Here is a 25,813-nt window from a genome sequence, read left to right as displayed (position 1 = left end):
GGAGTTACTACTTTAATTGTCTAGACTTTAGTTTCTTCATCTGTAGAGTAAGGATATGGAACTAATATATTTCTTAAAACTCCTCTGTTTCTGAAATTTAATGACTTCATAATCACAAACTGAATAATCAAAGAAATCACACTTGACTGAGATACATAAAAAATACATCAACCCTCAAAGTTAGTAATGTCCTTATCATTGAAACCTTCCTTACCAGTTCAAGTTCTTATTGAGTGTCTGATGATGGAAGCGCAAGACTAATGAAAGTCCCTGGGAGTCTCTTTGGAATAAACCCAAAGACAATTTTGTGTATACATATTTCCTAAAGGATATTTTGACCTTTCTGATAGAGGTCTATAAATTAAACTCAAAGGCATGGAAGATATTTTTTAAAAGAGCTATGACCCTTCGAAACCGGTTTGGCCCAGTGGTAGAGCTTCGGTCTGCGGACTGAAAGGTCCCAGGTTTGATTCCGGTTAAGGGCATGTACGTTGGTTGTGGGCACATCTCCGGTAGGGGGTGTGCAAGAGGCAGCTGGTCGATGTTTCTCTCTCATTGATGTTTCTAGCTCTCTATCTCTCTCCCTTCCTCTCTATAAAAAAATCAATAAAATATATTAAAACAAAAAGAGTTATGACCCCTTGTTAGAGAAATAATAACTGTAATCATAAGAAAATACCAACTACACCTTCTGTGGGTGGCAGTGAATGTAGAGAGAATGCTATGAAGGCCTTGGGCACGCTACCAGAGTACAAGTAGTAGGGCCCTGCCTGCCCACCCCCTAGTGCCACACACCACCCCTCTACCACATACACGTCTTTGCACCTAACTGACCATGTCCTCTCCAAGTCCTGTTTTTGGTACTTTGTATCTCAACTGAAGAAGATGAAGAAATCTGCAGGGGAAATTATCTGCTGTGGGTAGATGTTTGAAAAATACCCCCTTTGAGTGAAGAACTTTGGCATCTGGCTGTGCTACAACTCCTACAGTGGCACCCACAACATGGACCGGCCTGACCACCACAGGTGTGGTCACATAGTGCTACTGAGACATGGGAGCCAAACACCGGGCCTGCACCCACTCAGTCCATATCATGAAGGTGGAGGGGATCTCGGCAGACAGGCAGTTTCACGATTCCAAGATCAAGTTCCTGCTGCCCCACCTGATCACCAGCACAACCACACTTCACCACCAAGAATCCCTGCATCTTTTAGATGCAGGGCCTTCCTGTCCCCTGGTCTGCCCAAATAAACTCCTTGGGCAAACCAATACAATAAAATAAAAGACAACTACATTTGTTGATCTACATCTTCATTTCTAGTACACTACAAGTCTTTTGCATATTTTAATCTCTTCATTCATGTTACAATCCTGTAAAATGAATATATTTTTATCTTCATTTATATTCAGTTTCTTCAGTTTCCTCATTATCTATAGTGAGGAAACTGAAGTTCAGAGGGATTGTCATAGAGCTAAAATAGTGACTAATGGGGATGCAAAGCTGGGTTGCTTTTGGTTTTGGTTTTATAATTACAGTAAAATAAACAACAACAAAAAACCTTCCAGAATAATTTACTGCAAAAGGTCGATAAATAAGTTGTTGCTTCTCCATCTCAAGCAATAATCTCCAAAACCATAGGTAGATGTGAAGGGGAGCAAAGCGGCTGCTGAGGAGAGTCATTTACATTAAGTTGCTACACGAAGGCATTTCAATGTACTTGACTGGTATGCAAAACCCAGTAGGTCCCAGGCATGCAAGAGTTCCAAGCTCACTCCGGTGAATTACCACCCTTCATAGGCAGCCTGAGCTTTGGGATATATGGGGCATGTTTTCCTATATTTCTATTTAGTCCTCATAGTAACTTTACAGGGGGAATCACTGTTCTCATTTTACTGATGGATATCCTGAGACAAATGGTTATGATATGATAATAGTAATATTACTAAGATTAATTGAGCATTTACCATATGCTAGGAACTTCACATATATTAACTCTGTTCTCAGCACATACATTATTTACTCAATCTCACAGCAACTTTGTGATATAAGTACTATTGTTATCCAAGTTTTACAAAGAGGGGACAGATAGCATCGCCCTGCATTTAATACATGGAAAAGCAGAGATTTGAACTCAGTTTGACTTCTTAGCTCATCCTTTTAATCATTATTGTTGTAATCATTTCACAGTATTAAGTGAAGTCATTATGCTGTACACCTTAAACTTATCAGTCCTATATATCAATTATGTCTCAAAACTTGGGCTAAAGTATAAAATATTAAAATACATCTAAATATAGAAAATTTGGTATTAATAAAAATCATTGTACTTACTATTTTACTTTCTGATATACAGAAAAATGACCAGCCTGAGATCAAAAGCCTCACTGAGTCCTCACAAGTATATAGATATACTTGTAAGGTACACGAAAGGCACAGGAACCCTCAAAAAGTTATCACTGAATAAATGTCAAGAGGTGATTGAAGCAAGAAGCAGTAAATATTAGTGAATCAGTGTCTATACTTCCAGCTTCAAAAATACTTATTTGTTTAGAATTATGGCATGTGGGTCCAAGATATCTATTAATGATTATCTATTTTTTTTCAAAGAAAACTCTCAAGACAACCAACTCTTTTTTCCCTCTTCCCATTATCAATCCAAATAGGACAAACCACAGACTTGTGGGTTCTTTCCTCCAACTGGAAAACCTAAATGCATGAGTATGAAAACTTTTAATCACAAATAGAAACTTAATTCTTAATTCAGAAATTCTACTTATGAGACAGGAAGGAACTAGAGACTGTGGTCAGAATTTTTATTTTCTTGCCCCCACCTGTTGAGTTGATGGAGTAGCATTTTCCCCAGATTCATTTCTTCTGGCTTCAGTTAATTGTAATTTGTGAACCATTTAACCTTTGTTTGCAAGCCTAAGCAGTTAATGCCAGCAATATATTCTTTTGTCCTTTTTCATCTTTTATTCAGTGATCTGTAAAGATCACTCCCATTCAGTTCACACTGGTCTTGTAATTTGCTCACATGTTTACATTCAACTGATGTCCTTTCTTTTTTACATTAAAAGAATTTTTTAAATTAATCTTTATTGAGATTATTACAGATGTCCCCCCACCCCCATAGCTCCCCTCTACCCGGTTCCCACCCCACCCCAGGCCTTCACCACCTTATTGTCTGTCCATAGGTAATGCATACATGCATGTAAGATCTTTGTCTAATCTCTTCCGGTACCTCCCCACACCCCCTTCCCTCTGAGAATCGTCAGTCTGTTCCATTTCTATGCCCCTGTTTCTGTTCCATTCACCAGTTTATTTTTTTCATCAGATTTTTATTCATTTGATTTTTAGATTCAATTGTTGATATGTATTTGTTGTCACTTTGTTGTTCTGATGTCATTTTTTAGAAATGTCTCCTGAGGAACTCATGCATGGCCCCCTGGGAATGGATTTTTATAGTGCTATGTGTGGTGGAGGAGAAGTTTATGAGTCGAGCAGACATCCTATGATTTTTACTTATTTCTGTTAAATTGTTTGCGAATAAAATTTGGAGGGTACCTATTTCTAATTTCAATTCTGCCACACTTCCTGAGGCCTTCGCCTTCACTTCAGATGGTGGCAACCTGCAAAACTGAGTGGAGTCAGTCCTTAGACTCGGCAGCTGATCAAGGAGTTGGAACCAGTAATCCAGTTGAAACAGATCCCCTTTGTTTTAAATACCCATTAGCTAGGCAAGTTCCAGATTGCCTGAAATGCCAGTATAATTTTGGTCAAGGGAGCAGCTGTGCTCTCCATTTCCTAAATCTGGCCTTCATCACAGTCTGAAAAGCAGGTTTTGATAAAAATCAGTTTCCAAACGTAATATGTGTAACCTAAGCCCTTGGAATGGGTAAAATGCTCTTCCTGGGGGTGGGGGAGGTATTTTTGTTAACAGCAGGGCTGAGTCAGGTATGAGAGTAATAAGTGTTTTGGTTACAAAGCTTGGTCTGTATTTAACCAAATTCAAGTAGATCTGGTCACTAATATGAAGGTACTTAGTGTTCACTCACAGGATGGTAAGAATGCCTCTAGTTCTTTGTTTTCACAGATTTGGTTGTGACTCATGTTGTTTCTTTGGCTTAAAAAAAAAAAAAATGCAGCACTAAGGCTCAATTTTGATTCATACCATCCTCTTCCTGCACCCACCCCCATAAAAGGTAGTTTGGTTTTATGGGAAGTTTGTCTTGGAAAAGTAGTAAGGTTGCACGAGCTCCATCATGGCTGATTTACTTACTATGTGTCCTTGGGTGATTCACTTTACTTTTCTGAACTTAGGCAAGTAATTTTTCCTTCCTTCCTCCCTCATTTCCTCCCTCCCAGATTTATTTCTGTTTAAAAATGCTCAAGAGACTTTAAAAAGGCCCCAAAGCCCAGAGGCATACAGGTTTAATTTAAGATCATCCTGAGTTTCCTGAGTTGATGTCTGTCCATTTCTCTTTTTATGAGGCATCAATTTGATCCTTGTTAATGAGACACCTCGATAATTCTAGTTGGATCATGGCGATTTCTTGTGACTCCCAGTATCTGTCATAAATGGCTATCCATTTGTGAATGATGAGAAATACAATATAATACCAGAAATAATCATGAGATCTCTGCAGATTCTACTTGAATATCTTTTCTGCATTGTTCTTAGCAACCAGGCCCAGTGATTATCAATTTGAGTAGCAGAGACCATGATGAATGTCACTTAGTGACTGGTATTAAATGCAGCTCTTACAGAACAGAAACCAGCAACACCCTTCAAGATAAAACACCCTATCTTTTTCTTAATAAAAATAAAATACATAAGAAAAACTAAAATGTTAAACTTTTTAACTTTTTGTTTTTGAACTTTCCAAGCAAGTTTTTATTTTGAAAGTATATGTGGATTTCAGGTAATTCTCCTTAAAAGCCATTGCTTACGTGTATCTTTTTAAAATGCACCTGAATCTCTCCTAGTTAAAAACAAAACAAAAAAAACACACCAAAAACATTTGCTTAAATCTGTTGCTTCCTAGAAAATTGTTGCTTCCTAGAAAATGTTTATCAATCGAATGGAACAATACTACTCAAAATACGAATTTTATTTCTTTACCACTCACCTGTTTAACCAGTTCCTGAAAGGCTCTCAGTAGTGATCTTTGAGCCTTTCTTATTCCTCACACTTTTGACCAGCATTGCATTTGACAGTGCTCTTTTCTTTTTAAACATTTTTATTGATTTCAGATAGGAAGGAAGAAGGAAAGAGAGATAGAAACATCAATGATAAGAGAGAATCATAGATTGGCTGCCTTCTGCACACCCCTATTGGGGATTAGGCCTTCAACCCAGGTATACGCCCTTGACAGGAATCAAACCTGGGACCCTTCAGTCCGTGGCCAATGCTCCATCCGCTGAGCCCAATCGGCCAGGGAAGTGCTCTTTTCTTTGTAAACTACTTTTGTCCCTTATCTTTCTTATAGCCATGGATTTTTATTTTTCCTGTTTCTTCTTTGATCATGTCATCTCACTTTCCTTCCCTTAACCTTTCCCCTTCTCTTCTCTTTGTTTCAGGTTTCATCCTTCTGCCGCTTTTCCACATGTCTTCCTTCTTGGAGTTATTTGCCATTATTTCAACTCTTCCATATGTTGTTGGTTCCCAGATCCTTCATGCTAGCCTTAACCATTGTCCCCTAAATAACTGCCTGTGGAATATTTCTGCTTGACTCACCCATCATCCTCTCTTAAACAATAGTCATTGATTTTTGTCTCTCATTCAGCTGTTGCTTTTCACCTGTTCTATTAGCGATACCACATTTTTCATAGCCACCTTGGTTTAGAATCTCCAGTTTATTTTTGACACTTTCTTATCTCCTCCTCCTCTCCATCCCCCTCTGGAACCTAGATGGCCCATGCCATCCACCTGCACATCTTTGCGAAATTAATATTCCTAATCTTTATTCCAGACATATCTCTATTTTAAAATTCCAGTAGCTTTTTAATGAGTGGGGTAAATTCTATTGCAGTCTATTCCAAATTACTTTTCTAAACTCATCTCTGGCCATCTATGTATATGAAAGCCTAAGCGACCTTTTGACCAGTAGATAAGATGGGGCAGACGCTCAGTGCATAGGCCTGGAAATATGGAACAGACTAATGAATTTTAGAGGGAAGGGGGAAAAGGGGAGGGCGGGAAGAAATAAACCAAAAATATATGTATCCTAGAGGCCTGGTTCTCCCTCTCACATGTTGGAGAGCTGGTTTCGGCCTGATCCCGCAGGCCAGGCTGAGGGACCCAACCGGTGCACGGGCCTCTAGTTCTTCCATAAGACCTCACTACTTAACTGTAATAGATAATATCCTGTGCAGTTCCCTCAAACACTCCTTATATTCGTTTTCCTTCCTTTTGCCATGGATGATGTAATTTCCCTTTCCTAAAGTGCCTTGCTAGCTCTTCTTTTTAACCTTTTTATTGTGAAATACACCACTTAGAGAAAAATACATAAAACACAAGTATGCTTTTTAATAGATTACTATAAAGCTAGCACCATCCAAGTCAAGAAATAGAACATTGCCAGAATTCAAAAGCTCCTCTTTACCCCCAGCACTTGCCTGACTGTTTCTTTTCCCTTGTTTGTTTGTTTTGTTTTGATTCATTTAATGTAAATGGAATTCTATAGCATTTTTTTTCTGACTTATTTTACCCAACATTGCATGAGTCATCTTTGTTGTTGCAGTAGTTCAGCTATATTTACTGCTGTGTATGTCATTGTATCAATTGCTCTGTCTATAGCAATGTTGCAAATTTTTATCAGGTTCTAATCTTATAGAAAACCTATCTTTAATAACAATAGCACAACTATCATTTATTGTGTATTTACTATAACTAAGGCATTATATTAAGCAGTATGAAAGATCTCAGATTCTGGTGCAGAACTGTCGTCTTTTTCTGGCTCTGCTGCCTACTAGAGAGCAATCAAACTCCTAGTTGGTCAAACTTCCAAGGGGACACTTTGCATATCAGGCTTTTATATATATATAGATGTCCATTCATTCAATAAAATGAGCATTTTCTCTGTAGCAATCATGGTATCAGAAGTTGCTGTTAATAATCTCTTTGAGACTTAACTTTCAATGTAATCTTGGTTAGTTATATATATGGAGTCCTTCTGCTTTTATAAAACAAGAACTTGTAAATTCTGGTCAGATTGGTGGCCAGATTTGTTTATAAATATTTTTGTTCTTATTTATTATTCCTGCTAAATAATGTAGAGATGGAACTTGCATTTATTTGAGCAGCTATATGTCAGGGGTGCTCTGAAAAGATGTTGCTAGGGCTCTGGACCTGGTTCAGATTCTTACTGATCTAGATCTCCAGGGGTCCTCAAACTTTTTAAAGTGGGGGCCAGATCACGGTCCCTTAGAGAGCTGGAGGGCCGGACTATATGAACTACTAATTCCTACTGTAACACCTCGGCTGCGCTCACTGCCCAAAAAACCTGGCGGGCCGGATCAGACTCCTCTGCGGGCCGCATATGGCCCGCGGGCCGTAGTTTGAAGACGCCTGATAGACCAACCATACCAACTGCCTTACTCATTATTTCTTTGGATTTGACATTTTTGCCTCTGAAAAATTGTGTTCATAGAGACTCCAAGTTCTGCATCTACCCTTACTTATCTCAGCAGGGGTGTTAAAATTAGAAGGAATGAAATTTAATACAATAGTTCTGGCACTAGAATAATTTCTGATTTTTAAAAATTTTAAAGCTTGTTCCTAAGATTTAGAAGACTGCAGTAGAGGGTAAAAGTGATGAGCTGTGGCCGAAGAAACTAAGGGACAGGGAGGAGTCAAGGATATCTCCCAGGTTCTGATGTGGATATTGGTCTAAGTGATGATAAAAACTAGGGAGTGGAACATGAGTTCTTTTTTCTGATAGGGTGTATTTGTGGTATCTGCAGATAGATGCAGGGATCTGTTCCTAGGACAAGAGTTCTAACGATGCCCGTTTGTCAGTTATCCTGGGGACGGTAATGTTCTTGATCTATCCAGGGCAGCATTGCTTGTTTTAGAACTGCAGGCTTAAAGCCATTATTCCCACTGTATTCTAACTTGAATATGTTCAGTTTCTGTTCCAGATGATCGGGCTGAACAACGAACCTGTCTCATTTGTGGGGACCGTGCCACAGGCTTGCACTATGGAATCATCTCCTGTGAGGGCTGCAAAGGGTTTTTCAAGCGGAGCATTTGCAACAAGCGGGTATATCGGTGCAGTCGTGACAAGAACTGTGTCATGTCTCGGAAGCAGAGGAACAGGTGCCAGTACTGCCGACTGCTCAAATGCCTCCAGATGGGGATGAACCGGAAGGGTGAGTGGTGTTTGTGGCTCTACTATCCACCATTCATCTATCACTTTACCTTCAGTGTCAGCTATTAGGCCTTGGAGCTATTCATTTTCAAGCCTGCACTATATGCCCGGCTCTATACTGTGTACTCATAACCCAAAAATGAATCTGACACAGTTCCTGCCTACAGGGACCTCACGAGGGGAGAAAGACTCATGAGATGTTAAGGATTCTGTGAGAATGAATGCACAGGCTCCATGTGGCAAGACCCCAATTAACAATCAAGTGCTAACTGGGATTCATATGCTCAACTAGTTCTTCTCTCAGGGTGTGATGACAGGGAGTGGGGATTTTTTAGGAAAAGATAGGAAGGTAGAAGGTCCTCTGAATGTAGTATCATTTCGTTTGTTAGAATCATGGCAAACTCAGAGGCTAGGTATGCTCAGGAGTCTGCAACCATATTAGTGAAGAATTTGGGATTTATTGGGAAGCTTTCTAAGAGTCATTACCCCGAGATGACAAAAATAAACCGATATTCTAAGAGAATTTATCCAGAGGGCAGCTTTGAAGAATGCATTGGGGTGGGGAAAGAAGAAAAGTCACCTTGAAAGATTTAAGGAAGTGAAAAGAAAAGTATGAAGGACTTGAAGAGGGGAAAGTAATGCCATAAGATGGGGAGATGTGGGAGAAGCTCACCTGGTAGGAGCTGGTGACATACTGGCTATTGAGCAGCACCAAAAGTTGAAGTTGAAGATTTGTATTAATAGTACTGACCCTCCCGTCCAGCAGGTGTAGCTCAGTAGTTTATAAACCAAGGAGGTCATGGTTCGATTCCTGGTCAAGGCACTTGTCCAGGTTGCAGGCTCAATCCCCAACAGGGGGTGTGCAATTTTTCTCTCATCATTGATATTTCTATTTCTCCTTCTCCCTTCCTCTCTAAAATCAATAGAAATATATTTTTAAAAAATAGTACTGACCCTCCCAGGAAAAAAAAGTCAGGATAAAAAAGCAAGGTGGGGCAAAATGTTGGCCTTGATAATGCCAGGGTTGAGGTACTTGAGAAGGACACATATAGATATCCACCAGGGAAGTTGGACATCTGGAGTTGGAACTGTGGTGATAAGCCCTGCCTGCAAGATGGAGTTGTTGGCATAGAAGTGGTAAGATTTTGTTAGTGAGTAGAAATCACGCAAAGAGAACTTTGTCCCAACTGTAGGATGTTTTCATGGATGGTGGAGAGGAGTAGTTCAGTGGAAAGCTTGGAGGCTCTGGAGGCAATCGTTGGTGACAGACTAGTTCTGTGACCTTGGGCAGTTTGTTTTTTATCTCTGATGCTCAGTTATCTTACCTGTAATATGGTGTGATAATACTCAACCTTTCAGAGTCTGTAGAGAATTAATGTGACAATGTATAAAAACTGTCCAGCAAGGTGTTAGGGGTTGATTAATATACAGGGGTGGGAGGCTAGTCTGATTTAGTGAACTGGTCAAATTGATCTATAGCATTAATGAGTGCAGGCATCCAGAGTATTTTTTGTGGGGTTTTTTGTTGTTGTTAATCATGAGCTCACCTGAGGATACTTTTCCCATTGCTTTTCAGAGAGTAGAAGAGAGGGGGGAAAGGAGAGAAAAAGAGAGAAAAACATCGATGTACAGCACATCTACTGGTTGCCTCTTGCACTTACCCAGACGGGGCGGGGAGCGAACTGGCAACCAAGGAATCTAACCTGCGACCATTTGGCGCTTTGACCTTTGAGCAACACTGGCCTGAGCCAGATTGTTTTTTTTTTTTATTGTGTGGGATAAGAATCTTCTGAAAACTTGTCCATTATGAAAAAAGGTAAAAGATATAGGAGAAGGTCATTGAGATACATTTAAATCATTTATTTATAATACTTATATTTTTGAGCACTGTGTGTACCAAAACTTATGCACTTTCTATGCATTATCTCATACCCTTACTATTACCCTCAATTTACAGGTGCCACTTCGGGAGGTAATATGATTTACCCCAGTTATTAGTTTAGTTGTGGTGTCAGTATAAGAATGGCCAAACCTGTAGAGAATTTTCATAAAAATTTAGTTGAGCCAAAAAGAGAATATACCTGGAAGCAGGTTTATCAGACTGAGAGATCATTGCTTTGGAGAACTACTGTTTTGCTGTTTCTTTTAAGCATTTTAAGATCAAGAAGGGAATGTAAGGAAGATTACAGGGCAGTTAAGATTATGCACTGTCTTCAGGGTGGTCATGTGGATTGGATTACAGGGTAGTTAAGATTATGTGCTCTCTTGAGGACAGTTTATTTCAAAGGTGTGGTAACCTAGATGCACAGAAACAATGGACCAGGCTTGCTTAAGGCAAAGATAAATCTTTTACTAAAGAAGTAATAGGTTTGGGACGTGACTACCCACCATGACCTTCCCAGTTAGGAATTTATGATCAGATCACCTTGTGAGGTTACTTTCCACAGAATCTCTTTTTTTGTCCACACCAAACAAATGCCTTGAAGATCTCCCCACCTTTACTTGATTTGGCATTGTTCTCTAATTTTTTTTATCTCCCTTTGTTACCCTCACTATGAAAAAAAAAAAAAAATGTTTCATTTGATTTTTGGTGCCGTTTTGTTTGTTTATTTCACTGTGAAGATTTTATCAAAGCATATTTGTGGTTGCATTCTTGACTAAGATGAATCATTCTGCTTACTCGGTTGGTGTGTGAGATTTCTGAGGCTTCCAGGCAAACTCACCTGTTTTCGGGAAGAAGGAGCTTAACCTTTTTGACCTTTGTAACCATAGCCAGATGACTGGAGGGATGTGAGGAAAGGGATTTGCCTGCCAGGACCATGCACATGCTGAGCAAGCAGTCTCAGCTACCTGGTGAAGGCTTCCTCTATGAAGGAAACACTGCCACCTCCTGGTTGATGCTGGGGAAGTGCAGTTAAAGTTGCCATTGGAATATTTGGGGGAATACTTAAGGAATCAGGAACTGTCCTGCATGGAAATGTGATGTTCAACACATAGTTTTGTGCCTTTTTCAAAACCTATAAAGTTATTGCCGAAACCGGTTTGGCTCAGTGGATAGAGTGTTGGCCTGTGGACTGAAAGGTCCCGGGTTCGATTCCAGTCAAGGGCATGTACCTTGGTTGCGGGCACATCCCCAGTAGGGGGTGTGCAAGAGGCAGCTGATCGATGATTCTCTCTCATCAATGTTTCTAGCTCTCTATTCCTCTCTCCTCCTCTCTGTAAAAAATCAATAAAATATATTAAAAAGAAAAAAAACCTATAAAGTTATACCCCATAAATTTTACTGTATACAGTGTATAGTGTTTGTTTATTTTTTAAAGTAACCTGTGTATGGGAGGAAATGCAGATTGTGACAAGCAAATCTAACTGAAGGGAATGGGAAGAAAGGGGCTGACCTTGATAAAGCATTGTATTGATTTTATACTATAAAGTTGGAGAAAAAAAGAACTGCATGCAAACAAAGCACCCTAGTTTGTAGATTTGTTTCTCTCAGAGTTCTCACTGCTTTATTTGGAAACTAGAGTTGAACTGACAAGTAAACAAATATGTTGTAGATAATGAGAGTCAGGTTTCTCACACCAGAGAAAGAAGTGATAAATCAGGAAAGGGGAAGGATAGAATGAAATCTCTGGTGCCAGATTGAAATCAGAGGGATCAACATGAACTCATGCTTAGGAGGACTGATAAAAATACAGAGAGAAAGTGTGTAGATGCATGAGTTGGTGTACATATATTGAAAGTGGCTAGAGCAGTGACACCGCAATAGCAATGAGCATGCCTGGCCTGGTTTCTAAATATCAATAAAAGGAATCCTTGGAGAATTGATTGATTCTAGGACTGAGGCAGGGGAAATGTAAGGTGAGCCTAGATAGGCCTTGGCCAGGTAGCTTAGTAGTTAGAGCGTCGAAAGAGGGCTCCCAGACAACCAGACATGATTTTAACATAGACTATGTATGTGGCTATATATTTTTTCCCCTCCAAATTCACAGTAGGAAAGACTATGTTGCCTCCATTTCACAGATGAAGATACTAAAGGCTACAGCAAAGTTGAGAATGGAACCTTTTTTAACTCCTGTGTTTGGAGAAAAGGGGCTGGGGAGATGGAAGGATTAGTTCCTGCGTACCTACTTTATAAGCCAGGCTCTATGCTTGGTTCTTGAACTGTATTGTTTTATATATAATCTTTTCAATAGCCCATAAAACAAGCCCCTCTGTATTCTTCAGTAAATTTTATTTATTCTGAAGTTTTATTTATTCAGAGATGTGAAGAAATGTGTCTGTATGTACAGACAAGGCAGAAACAGGATTAGACCAAAACTTGTATAATTCTGAAATGTAATCTAAGGATACCAAGAATGACGTCTGCTTTAAGGAAAACGAACTTCCTGACAGCCTTTCAGTTACCACAGGTACTGTTATGATTCGAGCCCTCACCTTTTGAGGCAACCAAACCTACCCCAAGGACTTCCTATATTCTTCATGGTAATTTTTTTTCAAGTAGGTATATTATAGCAAAGCTTGTTCTCATATGATGTCATTAGTTTATCCTCTTACTCCCTCCAAACCACCCTCCACAGTGACCATCACGGGTTTTTCAAAAATGGCAGCCTGACCTTATCCCTTTCCTGCATTCTGTCATCCTCAGGCTCCTCTGCTAAAGGGCATACTCTTAGCCTGGCATTCAAGGCTCTCTGTGATCTGGCCTCAGTTGGCCTCTCCAGCCTCATCTCTTGCTACTCTTCTCTCTCTGGCTCTCCCCCCTCATCCATCCAGATTGAACCACTGGAAATTCCCAGAAAGAGGCCTCCATGCTTACTTGCAGCTTTTCTGTGCGCTGTTCACTCAGCTTGGAGACCTTTTCCCTGCCTGCATAAATCCTGGTCGTCTGTTAAGATTCAGTTTTGAAGTTGTCTTTTTTACGAAGCTTTTCCAGACACTAGAGGCTTTCTATAATTGCAAATTAGGGGTCTCTTCTTTTGTCCCCATACTAAGGGCTGCATCAATGATGATAGTAATAGTATTAGTAGTTGTAATTCTTAACGAGGTTAGTACTATTTAAAGGATGCTTTTTACAGTTAGAAAATGCTAAATAACCCTAGCTGGTTTGACTTAGTGGATAGTGCGTTGGCCTACAGACTGAAGAGTCCCGGGTTCGATTCCATTTAAGGGCATATGCCCAGGTTGTGGACTCGATCCCCAAAAGAGGGAGTGCAAGAGGCAGCCAGTCGATGATTCTCTATTCTCTCTCATCATTGATGTTTCTATCTCTCCCTTCCTCTCTGAAATTAATAAAAATATATTTTGAAAAAAAGAAACTCCTAAATAACTTCTTCCTGTTGTTAAATTGCCTAAGTAGAAAATCAATGGCAAGGGAACTCTACTGACTGCCTTCATAGGGAGAAACGATGAAAGTCAATATTCTGATTAATTTTTTAAATAAATTTAAAAAACTTCTCATTCAGCAAATTAGACTCAAACTTACCCTGGAAATAAACAATATTTATTTATTTATTTATTTATAATATGTATTTATTTATGTATTTATTTATGTATTTTTACATATTTTATTGATTTTATTTGCCCCCCTCCCTCCCACACATCCCCTCCCTCCCCAGAGTTTTTGAAATAAACAATATTTAAAAATGAAAATATTCTTTCTATTCCTGTCCTGAATTTACCAGTCTTCAGATGCGTCATCCTAATAGGATATTTGTAACTATGGGACTATTAATAATGCAGCCACATTGGTTGAGCATATTGAATATGGAAAGTGTGTATAGTGTGTACCCAGCACTTTGGGGGCCCAAAAGTATCTGCTGCCTATAAGGTAGCCTGGAATAAGAGTACATGCTTTGAGGCCAGAAAGACCTGTGCTTTAATCTTGGCTTCACTAATTAATCCCCTGTGCTTTTGGCTAAAGAAGTTCTCTTTCAGTGCCTTGACTTCTGTGGCATGCTTGTCACTCTCTTGCTTGTTTCCTTTCAGCAATCAGAGAAGATGGCATGCCTGGAGGCCGGAATAAGAGCATTGGGCCAGTCCAGGTGAGTTCTAGGTCACACTCCAATATCCAATCCAAGCCATTTCATACAAGACCAATCAGCTTGTACACCAGTTAAATGTTTCTTGTTTTCTCTCCAATTCCTGTGTGCTAGCTGGCTTTCACTTCTAAATGCCATCTGTAGTTATGGTCAGAACAGCTCAATGTTTCTTACAGGCTCCTAGAGCAAAGAATTACGTGGTTATGAGTTAGACAGACTTAGGAGACACTGTTTTCCCGTTCTTTTCATAAGAGCAAGAAATAAAAATTCATTTGGCCCTTCCTCCTCAGCACTCACTCTCCTTCTGCATGCTGAGGTTAGCCAGTTGGGGTAGACACTTTATAGAAGTGTTCATTTACTTCCTATACGATGTAGTAGCTAGAGCACTGGACTGAATACGTGGATGTTTTGGCCTCTTCCTCAAACTCCTGCCCAAACATGGGCATGCTAGTGATCTTGGGCAATTCAATTCATTTATCTCAGCTTTCTTACTAAGAAAATCTATGTGAAGGTTTGTTGTCAATATTTAATAAGTGAGCACTTATTCAGTTATCCATCATGCATTTATTGAGTACTTAGTTATTTTTTAAAATACATTTTATTGATTTTTTTTTTTGATTTTTTTTACAGAGAGGAAGAGAGAGGGATAGAGAGTTAGAAACATCAATGAGAGAGAAACGTTGATCATTTGCCTCCTGAACACCCCCTACTGGGGATGTGCCCACAACCAAGGTACATGCCCTTGACCTGAATCAAACCTAGGACCCTTTAGTCCACAGGCCGATGCTCTATCCACTGAGCCAAACCGGTCAGGGCTAGTTATTTATATTTTTTAAGTCCTGTCATAGTCTTAGGTCTTGTAGAGGATATTTTTATGTCTCATTATCATAAATGCTATAAAAATAACATTAATGATTAAGATATTGTCAGCCTTCCATAATTATTGCTATGGGCTAGGCCCTTTTCTAAACATGTGATTATGTATTAACTAATCTTCACATCAAACCTATGAGATAGATACTATTATTCTCTCCACCATATATATGGAGAATTTTAGGTTCAGATAATTAAATGACTTGCCCAAGATTGTACAACTGGAAAGTGGCAGAAGTAGAAACTGGATTAGAACAATGGTGATCTGACTCTAGAATTCATACTCTTAACCATTATGATATTCGAACTCTCTCTCTCAGAATGCATGGAATTGTGAGTGGACAGAAAAAGGACCTAAAATTTTGTCTAGGTGCATGTTAAAAGGGTTCACAAAGAAAGTGACATTTGAGTTGGGTCCTAAAGGGCAAATAATACTTTATTATGGAAGAGGGGCAATTCAGAAGTAGGAAAGAATAGACTTGAGGACAAAGAGGAGTGAAGAACCTAGAGGCTTTATGGCTTGAGAGAGGTTAAATAAGCAAGAGGAAGGCTCTGGGGAACCATGGTGATGGGAAGCAAGCCATCCTAAATTAGTGATGAGCCTGGAGTATGGGGATAGCGGGAAGGGGATCTGGGCTTCTCTTGAGAAGGTTTGGGAATCCCCATGAAGTTGAAATAAGTTCTCAGTCTTGAAGGAACAGAAGGAACCCTGAACACCCAATCTAACATGTATCAATTCCTTGTCAAAGATATCAGAGGAAGAGATTGAAAGGATCATGTCTGGGCAGGAATTTGAGGAAGAGGCTAATCACTGGAGCAACCATGGTGACAGCGACCACAGTTCCCCTGGGAACAGGGCTTCCGAGAGCAACCAGCCTTCACCGGGCTCTACTATGTCCTCCAGGTGAGTTTCAGCCCAGCGCCATCTAGCGGTCACCCAGAGAATGGACCCACCAGGGACGCTCTGTGCTGGGTATTCCTGCCAGCCTGCCTCAACCAGTATTCTTACTCCCTCAGTGTTTTGGGGTAGGGTTCATCATTTCACAACCCATTTTTGCTAAGAACCTAGAAAATGTCAGATCTCTTCTGCAGCCTGATAAAGGGCTGTAGCTGCAACCTGGGTGCATACATTCTTCACCTAAGAGTATAACATTTTTTACCTAATAGTATAACATTTTAGATGTAGCTGTTTTCTCTCATTTACTTTATCACTGAAGTAAAACAAGCCACACTGACAATATTAAACTAAGTTATAATTTCTCTACCTCCACAAGAGTGAAACTTTATAAATTTTAAGAAACAGGGAAAACTTTTTAACCTAGTAAGACTTGCTGTTATCATGGAATACCAATTTGGAGACTTTTGGTTCAATAATGGTGCCGTAAGTTAGTTGTTAGGTGTGAAATATAGCCATCGGCTACCAGAAAAGGCTTTCTTTCCCCAGAATCTCTCTTACAGAAAAGGGATCAACAAACTGTCTATAAAAGCCAGGCAGTAACTATTTTAGGCTTTGCGGGTCTACGGTCTGGGCTCAACTGTACCTCATAGTGCAAAAACAGCCGGAGTCACTATGTCAGTGAGTGAGTGGCTATGTCTCAGTAAGACTTAATTTTTCAAAACTGGCCATGGGCCATAGTGTGCTGATACTGTTATAGAAGGTGCATCTAGGTAAAACCACAGGATTTAAAATATATATATATTTTATTGCTTTTTTTTACAGAGAGGAAGAGAGAGAGGGATAGAGAGTTAAAAACATCGATGAGAGAGAATCATCGATCAGCTGCCTCTTGCACACCCCGTACTGGGGATGTGCCCGCAACCAAGGTATATGTCCTTGACTGGAATTGAACCTGGGTTTTTTCAGTCCACAGGCCGACGCTCTATCCACTGAGCCAAACCAGTTTCAGCAAACCACGGGATATTTATTTATTTATTTATTTATTTATTTATTTATTTATTGCAACCACAGGATTTAAAAAAAAATTGGTTGAGGGTAGCTAGATTTCTCCAAAAAACAGGGAAAAGAAAGATAAGAATCTTCCTTTCTCTTCATATTATAATCTTTATTCATTCAGTTATTCCTTAGTTTTTTCCTTCCTTTGAATGTTTAAAGAGTTGTTGCCACCTGCCAGATTTGTTTGCTAAGTGCTGGATTTGGTTTATGGCCTGGCAAGGCATTAGCCTGTCTCGTCTTCAGTTTTCTTAGCAGCAAAAACCAAAATACTCACCTTTATCATCATAGTCTGTGAGTATTATCCATTAAAGAGTCTCTAACCGTGGCACCTGTATGAAGAATTCATTTAGCCAGTATTTACTCAGTATCTACTTTGCTAGTCCTGGGTGTCCTGTGGTAACCTATACGTACGCACACTCGCAGAGTCCCTGTCCAGTAGAGGAGAGGTGCATGTAACCATGAATTATGTCCCCGGCTTGATGGAGACAGGCTGCATGGTCAGAGAACACCCGAGCCACCTTCTGGCTCATTCCCTTTGAGCAGGAAGTAGACCCTGCCAGGTTCTGACTAACATGACACTTTTCTCTCCAGTAGGTCTGTGGAACTAAATGGATTCATGGCATTCAGGGAGCAGTACATGGGGATGTCTGTGCCTCCACACTATCAATACATACCGCACCTTTTTAACTATTCTGCCCACTCGCCACTTCTGCCCCCACAAGCTCGCAGCCTGGATCCCCAGTCATACAGTTTGATTCACCAGTTGGTGTCAGCTGAGGACCTGGAGCCGCTGGGCACGCCCATGTTGATCGAAGATGGGTGAGTGAGCCCTGCCCTGTTTAGCCCTTGCAGCTTCAAAATGCTCCCTACCCTGAATCCACCTTCCTCCCTAACTGCTTTGTCCTGGGCTTCAGAATATGAAGCATCTTACAGAATTGGGGCCATTTATCAATCCCTGGGGAATTAGGAATAAAGGGCTTTTGTCTCTGCTTAGGCCTAGATAAGCCAGGCCCTGGAATGGGTCTGAGCACTTCTGAGTGAGAGATGAGCTATAATTCTGGGTACAGTCATACATCAGCCTAGGCTTAGCCAGACACTGAAGGCACTAATTGGTAGCCTGTCTGCATCCCTAGCCAAAATACCCATGGAGCCTGGTGCCCTGTGCTCTGTGCAGGCCTGCATGGATGGAAGAAAATACCCTTTCACTCCTCTCTCAGCTCTACCTGAGTAGGTAATATTTCAGCCTTTAGGCTACCCGTTGCTGTTCCCATTAGGCTACCCATTACTCCTTTGGCCTGGAGCATATGCTATTTGAGTATTTCCAAGCTTAGAAACCTCTAGAAGGTATCCTGAGATTTCTTAAGCTAGTCTCTAATTTCAAATCTCCCTAGAAGAAGGCTACACAAAAACTTTATAAATCTGGACATGGGGGTGTGGGGAAGAGTCATGCTAAGGGGCCTTGAGATAAAGTACATTGGGGCCCCTTGTCCTCCAGCCCAGAGCTGAGAAATGCCCTGCTTTTTCCCTCCTGCCTTAGCTTAGAAGGGCTTTGCAACCCTTGACTCTAGTGCCTGAACTCTCACCACCAGGGGGTGCAGTGAGAGCAGGAAAAGCTGAATTGGTTCTGGTCTTTCTCAGCCATTTGGCCCCAGGCTCATTTTCCTGCCAGACACGGTGTTAGGTGGGCACCGGATTCCCCTAATGGAGCTGGACCCCTCATTACCAAAACTAGTGCAGGAGTGACTGGGAGTTTTCTCTTAACGCATGAAGCATTAGTAGAAGCCAACATTAAAAAGGTCATAGTCCCTGATCACTGCACGCATTTCTAAGCCTCCATTCCCCTCAGCGGCCTTTTCTCACAAACCTGCCCCTCTGGCCCTGAGTTTGCTGCTGGCCCCAGTCCTGCACCTTTATCAGACTGAATTGAATGGCGCTGGAGATCCATGGTGATAGGCAAGGAGCCCACTGCCCGAACCCCTTTGTGCCCTCTGTGCCCTAGGAGCTTCTCCCTGTGCCCCGTCCTCACCCTCTGGCCACTGGAAGTGACTTTCCCCTGTCTCCACGCCTTAGGTACTCTGTGACCCAGGCGGAGCTGTTTGCCCTGCTCTGCCGCCTGGCTGACGAGCTGCTCTTTAGGCAGATTGCCTGGATCAAGAAACTGCCTTTCTTCTGCGAGCTCTCAATCAAGGATTACACGTGTCTCCTGAGCTCTACGTGGCAGGAGTTAATTCTGCTGTCCTCCCTCACCGTGTACAGCAAGCAGATCTTCGGGGAGCTGGCTGATGTCACTGCCAAGTATTCACCCTCTGATGAAGAGTTACACAGGTGAGGGCTGCTGGGGAGCAGTTCCCAAGCAACCAAACCATGGCTATGCCTACAAGGCAGTAGGCTTGCCTGGCACTCCAAAGGATGAGCATTAAAGCCCTACTCTGCCACCGACTGGTTTTGTGACCTTGGTCAAGTCTCTGATCCTCTGGTCCAGAATTTATAGAATAGGGTAATCATACAGATAACAGATGGGATAATAACCTCCCCACAAGGTAGTTCTGAGGAATAAATGGTATTGTGCAGCAAAGCTTAGCAGAGTACTAAGTTGTTTTTATCACATCTGGATTACTGAGGTAAGATCATGTATCTGGGAGAAACAAAAATCTAAACTTTGCTTATAAAGTGAGAGACTCTGAGAGAGAATTTCAATCGAAGAATGAGACCTACTGTGTGCCAGGCACTGGGATTGGAACTTTATATGATTGTCTTCCATGTTTGTCACAGTCTCCAGCATGATAGGTATGGTTATGCCTGTTTTGTAGATGAGAAAACTAAAGTTCAGAGAGACCTGGCCTTGAAGGTTTTGGGTTTGAATCCTGAGCCTGGTTTTGAACCTATGCCTATGCAAAACTTAGTTTCTTTTAAGATGCAGTGAGATGATAAGGTCATGGGACTAGGAAACTGTTGGTTCTCCTTGGTCTTTTCTAGCATAAAATCTCACCCCAGCTAGCCAGGATCCTTCTAACCTCCCTGTGTAGAGCAGGCCTTTTACTTATTCTGGAGACCTGGATCACATGGTGACACTCAAAATCAGGACAAATGATCTGCTGATACAACTTTCTGGCTTAGTAGTATATCCTAAGAAAAATAAAGCTTAAAAAGACATGTTAATAATTCACCTTTATTGGACAATAATATAATGAAACCCTAATATGCAAATCGACTGAACGGTGGAATGACTGGTCACTATGACATGCACTGACCACACCAAAAGGCAGACGCTCAACACAGGAGCTGCCCCCTGGTGGTCAGTGCGCTCCCACAGGGGAAGCTGCACTCTGCCAGAAGCCAGGCTCATGGCTGACAAGCACAGTGGTGGTGGCGGGAGCCTCTCCTGCCTCCGCTGCAGGCAGCAGTAAGGAGTGAGGGGTCCTGGACTGTGAGAGCCCAGGACCATGAGAGGGATGTCTGGGCTAAGCCAGCAGGCGGACATCCCCCAAGGGATCCCAGACTGCGAGAGGGCGCAGGCCCTGGGACCTCCTCTATCACCCACGCCCATGCATGAATTTCTACTTTAAAATAATGGAGGTCATAGGATTCCAGAGCACCAAGAAAGAGGAAAGAAAAGATGTCCTCATCAATGAAAGCTGGAGAAGGTAGGGTTCCAGTCCCCACACTCTTCTACACAGGACTGGGTTACACCTCCCTCTGGCAAAAAGACAAGCTGAGTCTTAGGCTGGAAGCAAAGCTCCAATCCCCTCAAGCCCTGTGCACAGCAGAGGGAGGGAGTGTTGACTATCTCCCGTTTTCTAATATTTCCTTTTCAGTGATGCCTACTGGCTTCAGGATGATCTATAAATGGCATAGTTTTGAACCCAGCTGACACTTTGTCCTGTAAAAAGATACATCTGATTTTGCAAATGACCTAACCCCTTGTCTTGAGCCTCTAATTCATTGTTTCCAACAGATTCCTATCTCCTGCTCTGTAACTTGGGGCTGACTGAGTGTTTGGATAACAGTTAGCCCGCTCTAATATATCAGGGTTTGCAGAGCTGGCCAAGCAAGCCCTGTCCCCTGTTTGTCTGGAATCCACCAATGCAACCTGGGATTGCCTACAAAGTCAGTCTGCGGGTTCTTCTTCCTAGAGTGATGGGTGTTCCCAGGCCCTCTGCAGGGAGGCAGGGATCACGGGTCAAGCAGGACTCCGCGGCTTTGAGCCTCATAAGGCACTCCATTCCACTGCATCCAATTCTTTGTACCCCAAGATTAAGGCAGGGGCCAGTGACAGCTGAGCTAGTGAGGAGATGTTTATTTCCTAGGAAGGCTCCTTACCAAGGAGAATCTAGAGCTATAATACATTGTCCAATAGTAGTAGCTGCTAATCTCAGGTGGTTTTTTAAACTTAAGTTATTAAAATTAAAAAGTCAATTCCTTTTTTGCACTAGTCACAATTTCAGGTGCTCAATAGCCACATGTTGCCAATGGCTGCTATTCTGGACAGTGCAGATGATACACATATTTCCGTCACCACAGAAAGTTCTGTTGAACAATGCTGACTCAAATACATGTTGCTGCTGAGCTCTCAAGTGGGTTTGAGGATAAGAAATAGATTTGTTGTTAGGATTTTTACTCAATTATGGAAGCCTTCAATGGAAAAATTCTAGTAAACTGCATCATGTTAGTTCTGATTCCTCGCCATTTACTGAGTACATACTCTATGTTGGGGGAGGAGTGTGGGAATTACAGATGGTGCAGATGTGGTTTTGGACTCTGAGATGAGAGCCCTGTTCTTGGTGTAGAGGGTTGGGAGACACAGAGCAGATACCGTCTACAGTTTTGGGTGATATTGGTGGAGTTTGAGGAGCAAGTGAAGATAGTGTCCAAGCAAAAACTAGGATTCCAGAGCACCAAGAAAGGGGGAAGAAAAGATATCCTCATCAATGAAAACTGGAGAGAGTTCTAGTCCCCACACTTTGCTAAACAGGACTGGGGTGCATCTCCCTCTGGCACACTCACTCAACGTGGCAAAAAGACAAGCCGAGACTTAGGCTGGAAGCAAAGATAGGAATCGGTAGGGAGTAAGTTCCTCTACTTGCTTTATCAAAGAATGCTCCCAGAAGAAAAGACATTTGAGCTGCATCTTTAAGTGTGGTTTTTTCTTGGTAGATTTTAGAGAATAGGAGGAAGGTAGGAGAGTAAAGCAAAGTCCTATAAGTTGAGATCCTGGATAGTTGCTTTGTGCAAGGAACCAAAAGCAATCCTGTAGATTAGGTATAGAGAGAATGTATTTGAGACATAAAGGAATGAGGGAAGAAATGACTGGAAAGAAAGGTACAGAAAAGACAGGTCATAAAGATGCTCAAGTGCTAATCTAAAGAATTTGGATTTTATTGTATAAATGGTTAATATTGTGTCATATTAAGTCATAGAATACTTTTTTTTAAGGCCACCAAAAATTTTTATTGCCTCCTCCCCCCCAAAAAAAATTGGAGGAGAGAGAGAGAGATAGTCATAGGATACTTTTAAGAGGAGTAACTACATAGGTTGCATTTTAGGAAGCTCTGTGGCTATAAATCCCAGGATGGATTGGTATGGACAAGGCTATAGGACGGTGGCTGGGTGGGAGGCTGTTTCTTAGCACAGGTAAAAGGAAGCAAGGCCTGGACAAGGCAGCAGGGGCAGCACAGAGTCAGGAAATGGCAAAGAGGTAGAGGCAGTGGGACTTCACTGAGAGGAAGAGTTGGGGATGCTGCCAGTCTCTTAGCCAAGATGATGGCCCCTGAAGAGAACAGGGTGAGTGATGCGCCACTCTGAATTTGATTTGGGGTCTGTTGAATCTGAGATGCATGTGGAACTGCCCAAGTGGTCAGAGGAAATGGGGCCATGAGAACCTCTGGAATCAAGTTCATCACTGTAAAGCAGTCCCCTCTCGGCTAGAAACGCAGGGTGTGGCATTTATAATTGGCCATAGCTCTTTCCTACCTCGCCAGCTTCTGTGCTGTCCCACTCCCCCAAAATGCCTTTATTCTTGCACAGCTTGAGTGCAAGTGAGTTCCTGCTGTCATGAAAAGGCTTTTCCCAGATGATGCATGACCCACCTCCTTTTCTCTTCTTAAATATTGAATCAAATTTATGGTGCCCATTTTCCTTAATCAGGCTGTTATCAGACAGTGAGCCTGGGTGAATTTGATTTAAAGCAGATTGTAGCACCAGCCAGTGACTGCTCCTGGTGCTAATCAAGACTCCTTCACTCTCACGAGAAGATGTCTTGCACAAGATGGGCCTTAATGGGCACTTGTATCTCATGAGCACTAGCGGCCCCTCCCAGATTCCCTGCTCAGACCCTGGCTATAAGATTCAGGAAACATACACTTTTCTTTTTGCTGTGATCATGGGAATGCTGATGCTGATGCTATGAATAATGGTAATAGTTAAGAATTATAGGCTGTTGATTGTGCCAAATTTACAAACATTTTTAGTCCTCACACCACCCTAAGAGGCTGCACCAATATTATTCCAGTTTTTCAGGTAAGGAGCATGAGGTTCAGAGAGGAGAAAACTCAAGGCTAGGAAGCTAGAGAAAGCTGGAGTGGAGATTATTGCCTAAATTGGTTGTGCTCCAAAGCCCAGATTCTTTGCCATTACTCCATACTAAATTCATTAACCATCTCAAAAGTGTGACTTTTGGGGTGTGTCCTGGAGCTACAGTCTTGCTTTTAGTCTGTGTGGGTGCTCAGAGGCAGTTCCTCTAAGGTGGTGGCTGGTGACTGCTCCCGGGAGTGAGGTGCATTTAGATGAATGAAAGAGAGAGAGCTGGCCTCTCCGCCCCCTAATGGGACATAACTTACACAGTGTCAGCTTCAATTGCTGACTGAATGGTCCAGTGGTTTGGGGGATCCTGACAGGAATGTTTTCCTTGTCCTGGCATGCTTGTGTAATGGGAACCCAGAAGAAGAATGGGTGTTTGTGTCCAACTTTCTGGCTTTGAATGCTGATAATTTGTAGACAGGGAATACAGGGGCGATAGAGCTGTGGAGTGGGCAGATGTGGAGGAGGCACGGCTGCAGGAGAAAGCCGGCCCATGAAACAGAGAACAATTTGTTTATCAAGGGGTGGGATGCGGGTGTGGAGGAAAGCTTTGCAGTCGGGCTGTGGATAGTGAGTGGGGGCTGCTGGGCTGGCTGCCATTCCCCACCGCTGCTGCGGGTCTATGGTGGTAGCCGGTCCTAAGAAATTCGGAAAGGAGAGAGAGCTGGGGCATATTCTCAGACCAGACACTCAGGGGCTCCTTTGTGTCTCTTAGTTCAAGACTGGGCCAGGAACCAGGTTGGCCCTCCTGGCGAGGAGGCTGGCTGGTAGCCACACACCTGCAGGCGCTGTAGTGTCAGAGTGAGCCCTTGGGGCAAGAGGTTGCTGATTGCGAGTGAGTGTTATCTTTGCTTGCTACACTGCTCGGCCACCAGACAGATGCTGACACTGGTTCTCAGCCTATACCCTCTCCCCCTTTTTTTTTTATATCCTACCTCATGCCATCCCTGCCTCACCCCTCCAAGCAGATGCTAGAGGGAGTTTGCACTAAAGACCTTTTCCTCCCCAGAACAGAAGTAGCCAGCCAAGTGCTGTGATGAGGAGGGATCCTCACTCCTGAGCACAGTGCATCACGGAAGCCATGCTGGGCACTTCCGGGTGGGCCCTGCCTGAGTTCCTGTGGGAACACAGAGGCCCTGTGGTCCCCTGTGCTAGCCTTTTGTAGTCGCCCGTTAAGAGAAGGCAGTTAGGGAGTAGGCAGTGTAGTGCTGAGAAAATGGCAGGTTTGGAATTAGAAAACTTGGGCTTAAACCTTGGCCTACCACCACTTATTCAGTTAGTATGTAACTTTGGGAAGGTACCTCTTATGCTTCCTCACCCCAAACTTGAGGTGATATTACTTATCTCATAGGTTGTAGGAGGACATAATGTAGGAATGCAATAATCTCTGATTCTTTGTTTCCACTTGAACAAGGAGGATGATAGCATGCATTTTGGGGATTTATTGGGAATATCCAGTGGAATAACATATATAGACTATTTAACAAAGTGCCTGGCAAGTAGCAAACCATTAACAAATGGTACAGTCGTACCCTGTTTCCCCAAAAATAAGACAGTGTCTTATATTAATTTTTTCTCCCAAAGTTGCGCTAGGTCTTATTTTCAGGGGATGTCTTATCTTTCCATGCACTAGGTCTTATTTTCGGAGGATGTCTTATTTTCGGGTAAACATGGTAGATAAGCTTATTTACAGTGATTATTCAATATACTAGTTTTGAAAAAAAAATCCGCACTATTAACTGGTACACCTAGTAAATTTGCCTTATCAGCCAGTCTGGGAAAATAACATAAAGTCAAAAAAGCCATTGGGTCAGAAAGAAATGGAATCAGCCATCAAACTTCAGATCAGCAGACTGAAAGAAACACCAGCTCAGACTGACTGGGAGCCTAACCTTGAGGCTGAGGGTCAGAGATCCGATTGGAAAGAGCTGCTACTGCAGCTCCCCCTAGTGCTTGAGAAGTGCAGGTGCTGCTGGACCTGACAATGGCTGGCTTGCCC

At 42.0% G+C, this 25,813-nt stretch overlaps 1 protein-coding gene across 3 annotated transcripts in view; it reads left to right on the top strand.

Annotated features, from left to right (window-relative positions):
* Positions 1-25,813, top strand: part of NR6A1 (nuclear receptor subfamily 6 group A member 1) — a 147,477-nt gene that overhangs the window by 109,316 nt on the left and 12,348 nt on the right. For 2 of the 3 annotated variants that reach the window (XM_036411961.2, XM_045572041.1), the window contains 5 exons: positions 8,132-8,374; positions 14,359-14,414; positions 16,034-16,188; positions 17,830-18,057; positions 19,309-19,563. In XM_036411961.2, coding sequence (XP_036267854.1) covers positions 8,132-8,374; positions 14,359-14,414; positions 16,034-16,188; positions 17,830-18,057; positions 19,309-19,563 — 937 coding nt within the window. The remainder of the gene's footprint in view (positions 1-8,131; positions 8,375-14,358; positions 14,415-16,033; positions 16,189-17,829; positions 18,058-19,308; positions 19,564-25,813) is intronic. The other variant, XM_036411962.2, reaches the window with a different exon arrangement.

The sequence above is a fragment of the Pipistrellus kuhlii genome, unplaced genomic scaffold (assembly GCF_014108245.1).
Source record: "Pipistrellus kuhlii isolate mPipKuh1 unplaced genomic scaffold, mPipKuh1.p scaffold_m20_p_43, whole genome shotgun sequence".
In the NCBI taxonomy this organism is placed as follows: domain Eukaryota; kingdom Metazoa; phylum Chordata; class Mammalia; order Chiroptera; family Vespertilionidae; genus Pipistrellus; species Pipistrellus kuhlii.
The sequence above is the reverse complement of the archived record's forward strand: the minus strand, read 5'-3'. Positions and strand labels throughout refer to the sequence as shown.